Source organism: Manis javanica, chromosome 5, assembly GCF_040802235.1.
Source record: "Manis javanica isolate MJ-LG chromosome 5, MJ_LKY, whole genome shotgun sequence".
Taxonomy (NCBI): domain Eukaryota; kingdom Metazoa; phylum Chordata; class Mammalia; order Pholidota; family Manidae; genus Manis; species Manis javanica.
The window spans coordinates 84,412,871-84,425,673 of record NC_133160.1 but is presented as its reverse complement, the minus strand read 5'-3'; the positions used below and the strand labels follow the sequence as shown (position 1 = coordinate 84,425,673).

At 40.1% G+C, this 12,803-nt stretch overlaps 1 protein-coding gene across 1 annotated transcript in view; it reads right to left on the bottom strand.

The window, feature by feature from the left end:
* Positions 1–12,803, bottom strand: part of PAPSS1 (3'-phosphoadenosine 5'-phosphosulfate synthase 1) — a 118,088-nt gene that overhangs the window by 82,508 nt on the left and 22,777 nt on the right. Inside the window, exons 2-4 of the mRNA XM_037020213.2 lie at positions 12,657–12,771; positions 8,197–8,432; positions 2,612–2,750 (exon numbers count right to left, since the gene is read on the bottom strand). Of these exons, the coding sequence (XP_036876108.2) occupies positions 2,612–2,750; positions 8,197–8,432; positions 12,657–12,771 (490 nt within the window). The remainder of the gene's footprint in view (positions 1–2,611; positions 2,751–8,196; positions 8,433–12,656; positions 12,772–12,803) is intronic.

Below are 12,803 nucleotides of genomic sequence, written 5' to 3'. Positions count from 1 at the left end.
AGTCATAAATGACAGATCTGATAAAGGGTTGACATCCAAAACATATAAAGAGCTCACGCACCTTAACAAACAAAAAGCAAAGAATCCAATTAAAAAATGGGCAGAGGAGCTGAACAGACAGTTCTCCAAAGAAGAAATTCAGATGGTCAACAGACACATGAAAAGATGCTCCACATCGTTAGTCATCAGAGAAATGCAAATTAAAACCATAATGAGATATCACCTCACTCCAGTAAGGATCGCTACAATCCAAAAGACAAACAACAACAAATGTTGGCGAGGTTGTGGAGAAAGGGGAACCCTCCTACACTGCTGGTGGGAATGCAAATTAGTTCAGCCATTGTGGAATGCAGTATGGAGGTTCCTCAAAAAGCTCAAAATAGAAATACAATTTGATCCAGGAATTCCACTTCTAGGCATTTACCCTAAGAATGCAGCAGCCCAGTTTGAAAAAGACAGATGCACCCCTATGTTTATTGCAGCCCTATTTACTATTTACTATTGTCTTGCTTACAATAGCCAAGAAATGGAAGCAACCTAAGTGTCCATCAGTAGATGAATGGATAAAGAAGATGTGGTACATATACACAATGGAATACTATTCACCCATAAGAAGAAAACAAATCCTACCATTTGCAACAACATGGATGGAGCTAAAGGGTATTATGTTCAGTGAAATAAGCCAGGCAGAGAAAGACAAGTACCATATGATTTCATTCATATGTGGAGTATAAGAACAAAGAAAAACTGAAGGAACAAAACAGCAGCGTAATCACAGAACCCAAGAATGGACTAACAGTTACAAAAGGGAAAGGGACTGGGGAGGATGGGTGGGAAGGGAGGGATAAGGGCAGGGAAAAAGAAAGGGGGCATTACAGTTAGCATGTATAATGTGGAGACGGGGCACGGGGAGGGATGTGCAACACAAAGAACACAAGTAGTGATTCTACAGCATCTTACTATGCTGATGGACAGTGACTGTAATAGGGATTGTGGGGGGGACTTGTTGAAGGGGGGTGCCTAGTAAACATAATGTTCTGCATGTAATTGTAGATTAATGATAACAAAAAAAAAATGCAGGCTAAATGGGCTAAACAGTCTCCAAGGTGGCACAACTGGCTACCAGCCTTGCCCCAGGAACCAGATCTCACCACGCCAGGTGGAATTTGCCCCACCTGCTAACACATTCCCAGGTCTGAATACAGACAAGCCCAGAAAAACAAGCATCTTCCTTCCCACTCTACCTTTTCCTCTTGAGGACCAGAAGCTGAAGGTCAAAATCTAATTCACAGAGCTCCTGTGAGAGCCCCACGCTACCACACTCCCTCCTGGGAAAGCAAACAAACGTCACCCATAAATCACTGATACCTAAACAATCCTGACTGAGTAATCTATCTTTGATTCTTTTTTAAATGTTGTGTCCTCCGTTTCTATTAGTAATAATAGAAGAAGACTAATGCTGAAGGATGTCTAGAAGATAAATAATACGATTGGTATCAAAGGCCACAGAAACAGGGCTCTAAATATCTCTTTCTGTGGCCTAATATTCCTCACAGTTGAAACTCTGGGTGCAAACCATAAAACCTAAAAAGCAAGGCATATGTATCTTGATAGAATTGATGTTAATTCAGTCTAATTCAACTATCTTACAAAGAATGAATAAGGGACCACACCAAACATTAGGGTACAAATAAGAACCAGACACTGCTCTTTCTTTCAAGATGCTTATAATTTAGCCATTTTTCCCATTAGTTATGCAATTTCCTATGTTTTCACTGGAACAAAGAGAACAGAAGCAACAGCAGTTAGCAATTGATATCTAATCTAATGCTATGCACTTGATTATATCAAGGAGGTCCACAAGCCCCCAAAGCTCCCATCCTCCAAAACCCGGTATTAGTAGGACTCTGGATAAAGTGAAGGTTCCTACAGCTAGGATTCTCACCTGGCCCTGGTCGGCTTGCTCACTACACACATGTGGGAAATATGTTGCTATTGACTCTATATAAAGAGCTCCACCCAGTGCTCTGGAAGACAGAAGAGATGAGACAGCCGCGGGGACAGAGAGGCCCAGAGGCAGAGACAAACATGCTGCGCACAGACTCTCTCTGAGCGGATGGGATTCTAGTGATTGACCTGCCACCATGAGAGTAAAATTGGGTATAAACTGATTCACCAGTGGGGTTATGGGGGGAACTTGATAATATGGGTGAATGTGATAACCACAATGCTTTTCATGTGAAACCTTCATAAGAGTGTATATCAATGATACTTTAATAAAAATAAATGATAAATAAATAAACCCTTTCACCCCAAGAATTTTCCATTGTCATTCCTTGGTCTCATTGAATCCAGTGAGCTTGCCTGGGGCTAAAACCTGTTGGCAAGACAGACTCCAACCTGATCAACAAAAATTGATGAGTATACACAGTGCCAGGTACTTATTCCTGCTGGCCTGAGAGATATAACACTGTAATAAAACCCATTTTCTCATCTCAAGGAGCTCCAAATTGTTTGAATACCCCCAATCTCTTAGAAAACATTTTCAGTCTCAGATATGGTAAGATTAAATATCTAAACAAAGAGAAACTGGGAAAAAAATATTACTTACCTTTAATTTCTCCAGCCCGTGCTTTTTTGTAAAGTCCTTTGACATCCCTCTGTTCACAAACATGGAGAGGAGCATCAACAAATACTTCAAAAAAAGGTAAACTTGCACCCTCATGAATTTGCCTTGCATTGTTGCGATCCTTAGAAAAAAGATATGGAATAATAATGAAAAATACTGATACAATTCAAAGGTGCTATATGAACATCCAGGACAAGTAAAAGGGCTTTTCAGCAGAGTTCATGGAAAATATATTAAAAGTATATTTCTAATACATATATTAGAATATATATGTTAACACATCCATTCTTCGGGACAATTTAAAAATGTATTCTGAGGCAAAAATCTGAGATATTGGGGAGTTCAAGGAGGAAAACAATGGATACCCCATACAACTTTCACTGAAATTTTATGAGGAGCTTGAATCAGAGCTCAGCTCAAATGCAGGTGTCCTAAGGCCTCTCTAATAACACATTCATCCTCAGCTGAGCTGGCATTAAAGCAACTTCACAGGGCATCCACTTGGAACCCTGAGGCTAGTTTCTGTGCTTGATAAATGCAAGTTCCTGAAGCCACTTCTCATCTCTGGCATTCCCAAAACTTTACTTCTCTGCACAGCTCCTAACCCCCAACTCTCTGGTAACCTTCTTCATCGCTCAGTTTAAACTCTCCACCCTGACCTGGAAAGACTGTCTGTCTCCTTTCTAAGTCAACCTCTTCTTTCCAGTCTTAACTAAAACTATGTTCTCCCTTGAGGATCCACTTATCTTCCCATTCTCAGATGCAAGCTTTACATTCATACTGTACATACAAAGCAGGGCCAACACTCACAAAGCCAGCTCCTGCATGTCCACATAGCCCACTTTTGCATTCACCACCTTTCTTATGGCCCCTGACAAAGTAGGCCTACCTCCACACTCAACAGATGACCAAAAAGGAAATCCCCAGGCATGAATGTTCTCAATATCCTCTCTCTATAAATGTATTTACATCCCCAACAATCTTTATCTCCACCCCTCCTTGTGGAGAAAGTGAAGGTTCCTATGGCCAGGATTCTCACCTGGCCCTGGTCAGCTTGCTCACTACACACGTGTGGGCAATACACTATTACTGACTCTATATACAGAGCTCTGCCCAATGCTCTGGGCTGCATGGCTGCAGGAGAGCAGAGACTGTAGTGGTGGCAGCACCGAGGACAGACTGAGACAGCTGCAGGGGCAGAGAAGCTGAGGCAGAGACCAACTTGCTGCAGGCAGACTTGCTCTGAGTGGATGGGGTTCTAGTGATTGACCTGCCACTGTGGGAATAAAGTTGGGTATAAACCCTTTCACCCCAAGAACATTCCATTGTTATTTTTCCAATCTCGCTGAATCCACAGTGAACTTTACTGGGGCTGAAACCCATGGGCAAGACACTCCTGCTTCTCCTCTGTCAGATAAGTCCCTGTCCTTCCAGTGGACTTTGCTCAGCCCATTATCCCTACTCCATCTGACATCTTAAATCTCTTCCAACACCACTGGCTTCTTCCCCTGGCAACAAACAAATACAAGTCACTCTCATCCATTAAAAGCAAGTAAACAAGTCATACAAAAATTCCTTAATCATGAGTACTTCCAGGACTTTCTGTTGTGTTTCTCATTAATAACCCTACATGTTCCCATGATGCTACTCATCCCTATACAGACTCCCCTACTTCACCTATCCCTCAAAGACTAGTGATGCCCACATTGCTCAGGAGCCTGCTGCTCACATTATGCAGTCCTTGAGCATTTTTCTCAACTGCCTTCACAGTGTAAACTACAATATATTCACTGGCGTTTATGCCTAAGCCCTGTCCTCTCTCCTAAAATTATACACACATTTCCAACTCCTAAATATACTCACCTGGAGATCCTACAAGTACCTTAAAATTTGCATGTCCCATACTGAATCCATTCTCTGTCTCCTCAGCTTGCATCCCACCTATCAAGGAATGACAACACTATCCACCCAAACTCTGAGAGCTGTTCTGGTTCCTTCCCTTTGTGCATTGTCACCCATGCATTTTGTGACTAAGTCCTTCAGATGCTACCTCTACATGTCACACCAACCAAGTACAAGCAGTACTTCTCAGCTCCCTCGTTCAAGTTCATTTCTTCTGTCTGGACAGAATAACCACCTTCCTGTCAGTCTGCTGGCTTCTAAGCTCTGATCTGCTCAGAGCTATCCTCTATACTGTCCCCAGGATGAAAGCAGATGCAAATTTGAGCATGTCACTACCATCTTCTGAGACTCCCCACTGCCATTAGGATAATACCCAAGCTTCTTAGTGCAAAGCACCAGACCTTCTATATCTGATCTCACCATTCTCAGTCTTGCACTTGATGGTCTATTAATAATAATAAATACCTGCCTGGTCTACCAGGCTGTTTAGGCCTTATACCTTTGCTATCAACCCTGCCAAAAACACTTGACCCTCTCTTGCAGCTGAAGCATCGTGCTCCTTCACAGCTCAGCTCATGGGGAAGTCCTCCTGGAAGCCTACTTGTGTGCCCAAGCTGACCAAGAAACCTTTGCTTCCTCTAAGTTCTCAGAGTAATCACTGTGTACCTCTGTCGTACATCTTATTCTGATACATGGAAATCATTTCATTAGCTTACTCTTCTGTATACTCAAATTCATCTCAGTTTCAACTAATAAAGTTAATGATTCCTAAATCTATCTCTCAATTCTACACAACTTTCCAGAACTCTAGAACCAATTTTCCAATGACCCAGTGGTCCTCTCCCCTTAGATATTCATTAGCATTTAAAACCTAACCTACCAAAAATGAAACAGTAATGTCTTCCCTTCCCAGCTTATACTTTTTAACTCAGTCATACCATCTTCTGTGTAGAAAGCACCATTCTTCATGTTCACCCCTCATTGAGCAAATCACCCAGGTGCCAAGTCCTACTAATGCTACTGGCTCAAGCGCCCTCAAATGTGCCCCATTTTTCTATTTCCACTACTGCTGCTTGAAATTAATTCAAAAGCCTCCTAACTAGTCTCCTACCTCCAGACCATTCTCATTCCAGGCTTCAAAGGTGACCTCTCAAATGCAAACCCAGATACACCATTCCCTAGTACCATCTCAAACTATCAAGTACATGTGGGGCAAAGTCCTGAGCAGGCGGAGTTCATCATCAGACCTCTGCCAATTGCTCCAGCGTTCTCTTGCCTCATGTTCATCCTGCATAGCAGTCTTAACAAATTACCTACAGCTCCCTAAAAGACCAAAGTCCCTAACATTTCCAAGCGTGTGCAAATACTGTACCATCTCCTTTGTCTGAAATAGGTTTCCTCCTCTGGCCTGATACACTTTGATTCATCCTCCATGACTCATTTCAAGCAGCAAGCACCTCCTCTGTGAATCTTCCATAGCACCTTTTATATTCATTTACCTAATTACTAGCCTCAAGATATTGTATCTGTTCACACCTCTATGTTCCCACCAGATGACCTAGGAACCATCAGGTTTATTTTTAGAACAAAAATACCCAAGTTCTGTGTTGACATAGAAAATTGACTGCTCAGGCCTTTGCCCCACACATACTTGATGGAGTGAGATGGTACTAGGGAATGTCTCTGGGTTTGCATTAGTGAGGTTTGCATTAGTGAGGTTACCCTTGAAGCCTGGAAGGAGAATGGTCTGGAGGTAAGAGACTACTTTAAATGATCCTGTACTGTACACTTGATCCAAATATTATCAGAGTTTGACATGCCCTAAGCTCTGTCCAATCTTCATGCTTAGTGCTTTTAGACAAGAAACCAACACAAATCTTGCCCCACACTATGGAAACAAGAAGGCCAAAAAGCCGATCGGTGTATACTTTTTGATACCTGTGTCTCAGCTGATAGCTCTCCAAATCAGGTGTTACTGACTTTCTCCTTTTCCATGAGTGGCAAACATTCCCAGAAGGTGCAAGAACATCACTGTTATTATATTACTATGAAAATTGTTTATATCCAAGGATCCAAGAACTCTAACAACTCTCAGTCTCTTATAAACTTCATTATCCAGTATACCTCAAACTGATGTATTGACACCAATCCCAATATTTCAGGAAAAAGGAAAGCAGCTAGTCCTCCAGGAACCCTTAAGGACTCCTACCATGGTTCAATTACATGAACCTGTATGATTAACACTCAATCTGATACTTACCTATGTTACAGCTCAAATTTTGTTTTTGGTTTAAAAAAAGTCTAAGCAACCACCCAAATTTACGGTAAGTACTAAATTGTGCTATTATTTATTATATTTACTAAACACTTATTACACACCAGGCACTGTGCTGAGAGCTTTGAATGTCTGATTTACCTTATATTTAGAGCAACTCTATGAGATTACCTGAGTTTAGGAAGATTAAGTAAACTGACCAAGCTCATAACAGTAACTGGCAGAGCTGAGATATCAGCCCATTGTTTCTGGCTCCAACTCACCTGCCATTAACCACTGTCTTTCATATCTGGGCTCCCTAAGGGTTTATGCTATCATTTAACAAATACTAAAACATCTACTGTGTTCACGAAGCAAGGCTTGGCTCAAAATTCCAAAGATAAGTAAGATGTAGTTCTAGCCTTCAAAAAGCCAGCTAAGTTTAGAGGCAGCAAAGCAAGGTGGGCAAGAGCATGGATTCCAGTGATATTGACTGGGTACAAATCCTTGCTCTATCACGTAGCGTGTGTGACCTTGGGTAATATACACCTGAGCTTCCTCACCTCTACCTTCCATATTGGGTGATGAGAAGTAAATAAGTGAATTGATAAAAGAACTTTAAAACAATTGCTAGTGCATAGTTAAGTGACCAAAATTTATTAGCTACAATTATCATCATTATTACCATGACTGCCGTTGCTATTAGCACCACCATCCAGTGGACTGACATTTATAATAAAACACTGTGTTACGATGCAATAACAGGGCACCAAAAAAAGGCAGCCCACAAAGCCTGAGGGAAAAACGGAAGGTGCTCAGTAGGAGGAGACACCCACCCTGGGGCTCCAAACAAAAATGGGAGGCAACTGGCGGTGAGCAGGGAAGGATACGAGGAAGGCGAAGAGTGCCTTCCAGGCAGTGGGAAACAAAAATCCCATGGTGAGAGACAATATAATGTGTGCAGAGAAAAAAAAAAGTGAAGTGGCACTGCTAGTTTCTAAAATAAGAGGAACAATGTGGTGAAAGATGAGACTCAAGAATTATGAGCAAAGAAGCCATGGTAGGACACATGTTAAAAAACAATATTCTCCCTAGTGTCTGATTCATGTTGACTGTTCAGTATAGGTTTGAGGAATTGAAAAATCAAGCTTGAAGTAATTTAGCCATTGGCTTGAGGTCAGTGATTTTGGTTATACTTTGAGAGCAGGGCAGGTGGGTGAGAGAGGCAGGTTATAGTAGGTTTTATGAAAAATGAGGTTACTCAGAAAGTCACGGCACAGAAATTCTGTAGGTAATTATTTCAATTTGATTTAGCCTCAAAACACATGTTGATGTTTAAATTATTTGCACTGCCTGATACCACATTCTCAACAAGTGTAATTAAAATAGCAACAGCACAGAAGACACATACCTGAGTATAAGGTGATATGAAACTTGTGATGCACACTAAGCCAGCATCTGCAAATAGCTTAGCGACTTCTGCAATACGTCGAACATTCTCTTCTCTGTCTTCAGGACTAAAGCCGAGATTTTTATTGAGACCTTGGCGAATGTTGTCACCATCCAAAGTGTAGCATGGGATACCATGGCAAACCAAATACTCTTCTAAAGCCATGCTCACAGTCGTCTTTCCAGCTCCAGATAAGCCTAAAATTCAACAATGCAAACAAATTCCACATACAAAATTGGAAGGAGAGCTTCACAGAATTTTAGTTACAGGCCTAGGAACATTCATTATTCACAGCAGTCTCTCAGTAACATTCTTACCTAATATTACTCTTTAAGATTTACCTCTTAGCTACAAACATCTGCAGTTTAAATATAATAACCATTTACATTCTTAGTTAACTCCTGTCCATGCCCAAAAGTATCTCAGAAAAGCACTCAGCTTCAAAGGCTTAAGCATTTTTAAGTATCAGTCATAGCTGAGTCATACTCACTTTGTCCCCTGCTATTATTCTAAAGCTACATGCCAATTTTAAGACATATGCCCAAATTATTTCTGCTGAAGTAAAAGAAAGGTCAGAAGTAAGTGAAATAAATAAACATTAGAAAGTAACCTATATATCCCAGGACAAACATCTCTCACAGACCCCCACAATAAAAGTACCTGGGAAGCCAATTTATAATACAACTACCTTCCTGTACCAATGACATTTATTCACTAAACAACAAGAAGTAAAGGAAAAGAAAAAAAGTCTATTTGTGTACTAATAGTTGCCACTTCGCTAAGTAATTATAGAATTTACAAATGAGGTAGCTATGGGGCAAGAGATACAATACTTAAGTCTAATGTACAGATGTTCTCAAAGGAAGTTATGGTAGTAGAGAGTGCTAACTGGAAAAAACATAAAGGAAAAGGAAGATATATTAGGAGGATCAATACACTGTTAGTTGCTTTACACATAAAAACTGGTATCAATACGAATACAGCACATTGTATTTTCCAAAGATGATGGCAACAGAATTTCCATGCTGCAAGCTCTTTTACAGTGTAACGTCACCACTATCACATCAAGAGGCCGAGTCTAATTTCCTGCTCTGAACCTGGGGTGGTCTTAGGACTGGCCTGTAGCCAAAAGAATGTAGTGAAAATAACAATCATGTAACAACTTCCACGGCTAGTTCAGAAAAGGCTATGCAGCTTCGCTCTGGACATTTAATCTGGGGGAAGCCAGCTATTAAATATCCTGAGACCACCGTGCTGGAGAGGTCACACAGTGTTTCAGCTAAGCTCCCAGCCAAGCAGCAGCTGCAACTGCATGAGGCATCACGGAGGCCCAGCCAGTGGAGCCTTCAGAAGGCAGCAAAGCCAGACCTAGGCTGGGCCCCCAGATTCCTTCCCCACAAAATGGTAAGCAAATTAGAACAGGTAATCTGTTACCAGGCACAATAACTAGAACAAAAAGATATGGGTTGGGGAGAAGCAGGCTGTTCCACCTGTCATGGTTTTTAACTACCAGCTGAGCACTAAGTATTGGGGGAAAAAAATGAAACCTGAAAGTAAATTTTTTATACAACAAAGAATACCTAAATCACAACATAACTGTCTGTTTATATCTACATCCTACATATGTATTTAATGTGAAACAAAGAATAGGTGCTACTGAAAATTTAATTGCTAAGTTTCAGTGAGATGAGTATAGTGAACATAGATAAGAAGGCAAGGAAATTAAAGCAGTTAAAATAATTAATAGAAAATGCAAGATCAATAACCCAAAACTAATACAGAAAAATTCATCTGCCTTAAGAAGAGAAACTAAATGTGCTGTATTGTGTAATGTCCTTCTTCCAAAATTCATAAACACCCAGAATCTCAGAATGTGATCTCATTTGAAAGTAAGGTCTTTGTGGTATAATTAAATTAAAATGAGGTCATATAGGACTAGGGTGGGCATTAAACCCAGTGGCTGTTGTCCTTACAAGGCTATGTGACAATGAAAGCAGAGACTGGAATGCTACATCTACGAACCAAGAACACCAAGGATTGCCTGTAACCAGGAGAGGATAGGAGAGAGGCACAGAACAGACTCCCCCCTCAGAGGCTACGGAAGGGACCAGCCCTGCCGACACCTGCATCACACTTTTATCCTCCAGAACTGTGAAAGAATGAATTTCTGTTGTTTGAAGCCACACACTTTATAGTAATTATTTACAGCAGCCCTGGGAAATGAATACCCCAACCAATGCCAAAATACAAAACAAGGTTTACCTGAGATAAAAGCTGAGAGAAAGCAAACTGTGTTCCAGGCAAATAGCATACAAAACACTCAATATCCTGAGAGATTCTGCTCAATACCTTGACAGATCCTGGTTAAGCTACTGAATTGCACACAAAGAAAGGAATCTTGACTTCCATTTTCAACAATATGGTAAAAAAACAAAATCAATGAAGGCTACAGAAGATCGGATAACCTAATTAAAAAGCTTGATCTAATGAACATAGCAAAGCATACTGTACACATCAGGAAAATACATATTCTTTTCAAATAAACATTCATGGAAACCACATAATAAACCACAAAGCAAGTACCAAAAAATATGATAAGCAGTGTGTATAAGCCTCATTAGTGGTAAAATAAACAGAAAATACCATGTCCAAGAAAAGGAACACACAATATTCTAAAGACCAGTTTTCCCCAAAATTGACCTTTAGGTACAATGTAATCCCAAACTAATTCTCAACAGGATTTTGGAAGAATTGGTTAAACCAATTATAAAATGTACACAATAATGCAAAAAGCCTCTCTCCTCACAACCCCCAAAAACAGTCAAGACACTCCTGATGAAGAATAAGGTAAGAGGACATATTCCACTGAATTTTAAGACTTATAAATATATAACAATTATGACAGTGTGGTAATAATAGAGGAATAAACAAGTAGGCCAGTGGAATAGATCAAAGAGCCCTGAAACAAATCCACACATAACTGGAAACCTAATGTATGACAAAAAGGATACCTTCGTCAGTATATGCTCCTGGGACAAACAATCCACATGGGAGAAAAAGAAAATGGATAACTCCCTCACACTACACACAAAAACCAATTGCAGATACATAAAGGGCCTAAATGAGAACGGCAGAACTTCTTAAAAATATACACAGAATTCTTCAGGCATCCAGATAAAAAAAGGAAAGCTCCTAAAAAGACACAGAATCAGGTTAGTTTTGGACTTCTTTATATTTAATACCAGAAAACAATGGAGTCAGTCGTGTTTCCAGAATTTCAAGACAAAAAAGTATGAACCAAGTATGTATTTTATCTAGCCATGTTGTTGTGAAAAGACAGCAGACACTCTCAAACATAAAAACTTAGGAAATTAAGAGTTCAACAGAAGACAATCTAAACAATGGTCTTAACATTTTAACAAAATCTGCTCAACAATGAAATACAAATCAAAACCTGACTGAAAGAAAGAGCTCATGAATGAACATGCCCTAAGAAAAGAACTGATGGTGAGCCCATTAAGTAGTACTGAATCAAACTGCTTACAGAACTCAAATACAAACAATGAGGGAAATCTAAGATTTAAGAACAGAATGTTAGTGTTACAAACCTAAGCAATGTAAGGTACCAATTTATCAATCTAGACAAGAATGAGGAGAGGAAAAGAATGCAAGAGTATGGTCTTCTTTCCTACAGAAACAGACAGACCTGTCTCCAATTGAAACCTGTAATCTAAAAACAGAAAATGGGAATGCTGCTTTTTTTGCCAATCAGCAAAAATTTTAAGGGTTGGTAATATCCACATTGACAAAGATACCGGGAAATGGATCCCCTCCTCCACGGCTGGTGGGAGAGTAAATAGGTACATAATTTTAGTGGGGAATATGACAAGATGCATAAAAACTTTAAATACAATTTCTATAAGTAAAAGGATCCATCAATTTTAAAGCCACCTCCAAAATCTGGACCAATTTACCCTCTCACCAGCCTGCTATAGCTAAGCCCAGAGAGATACTCAGGCAAAACCACACAAGAGCCAAACAGAGGACAAAATGAAAGCTGAATGATAGAAACTGATTATATGAAACTCTTTCTCACTGTCCTTCTCTTCATGTGGTTTACATTATTAGCTTCCTGAAGGCAGAATCAAGTCTGATTTGCATGCAGAAGATTATAGAATATAATACAGTTATCAATGAGAAAGTTTTTAGGATGCTTTCTGCCTTTTCCCCTTCAACAGCAATTCTTTTAAAGAAGAAAGGAATTGCCAAAAGGAAATGTTACTACTAAGCAACTTTGTCAGTTATGTTATGATGCTCCAGATACAAAAACAGAGCTCAAATTTTAAATATGCTTACTCCTAGTTCAAGGCTGTCTATACACAATGCTTTTGAAATAATTGGTTTCTCTCTCTTCACCATACCTGTTAGCCAAACTGTACAACCACGAAAGCCACCTCTGGTCCCCACAACCTGGCCCCTCTTATTCCTGCTGACATGGTGAGCTTGATAGGTGACATTGGTTGCTCTCTGCATCCCCTGGAAAAAAGGAGACAAAAAAAGAAAGAATT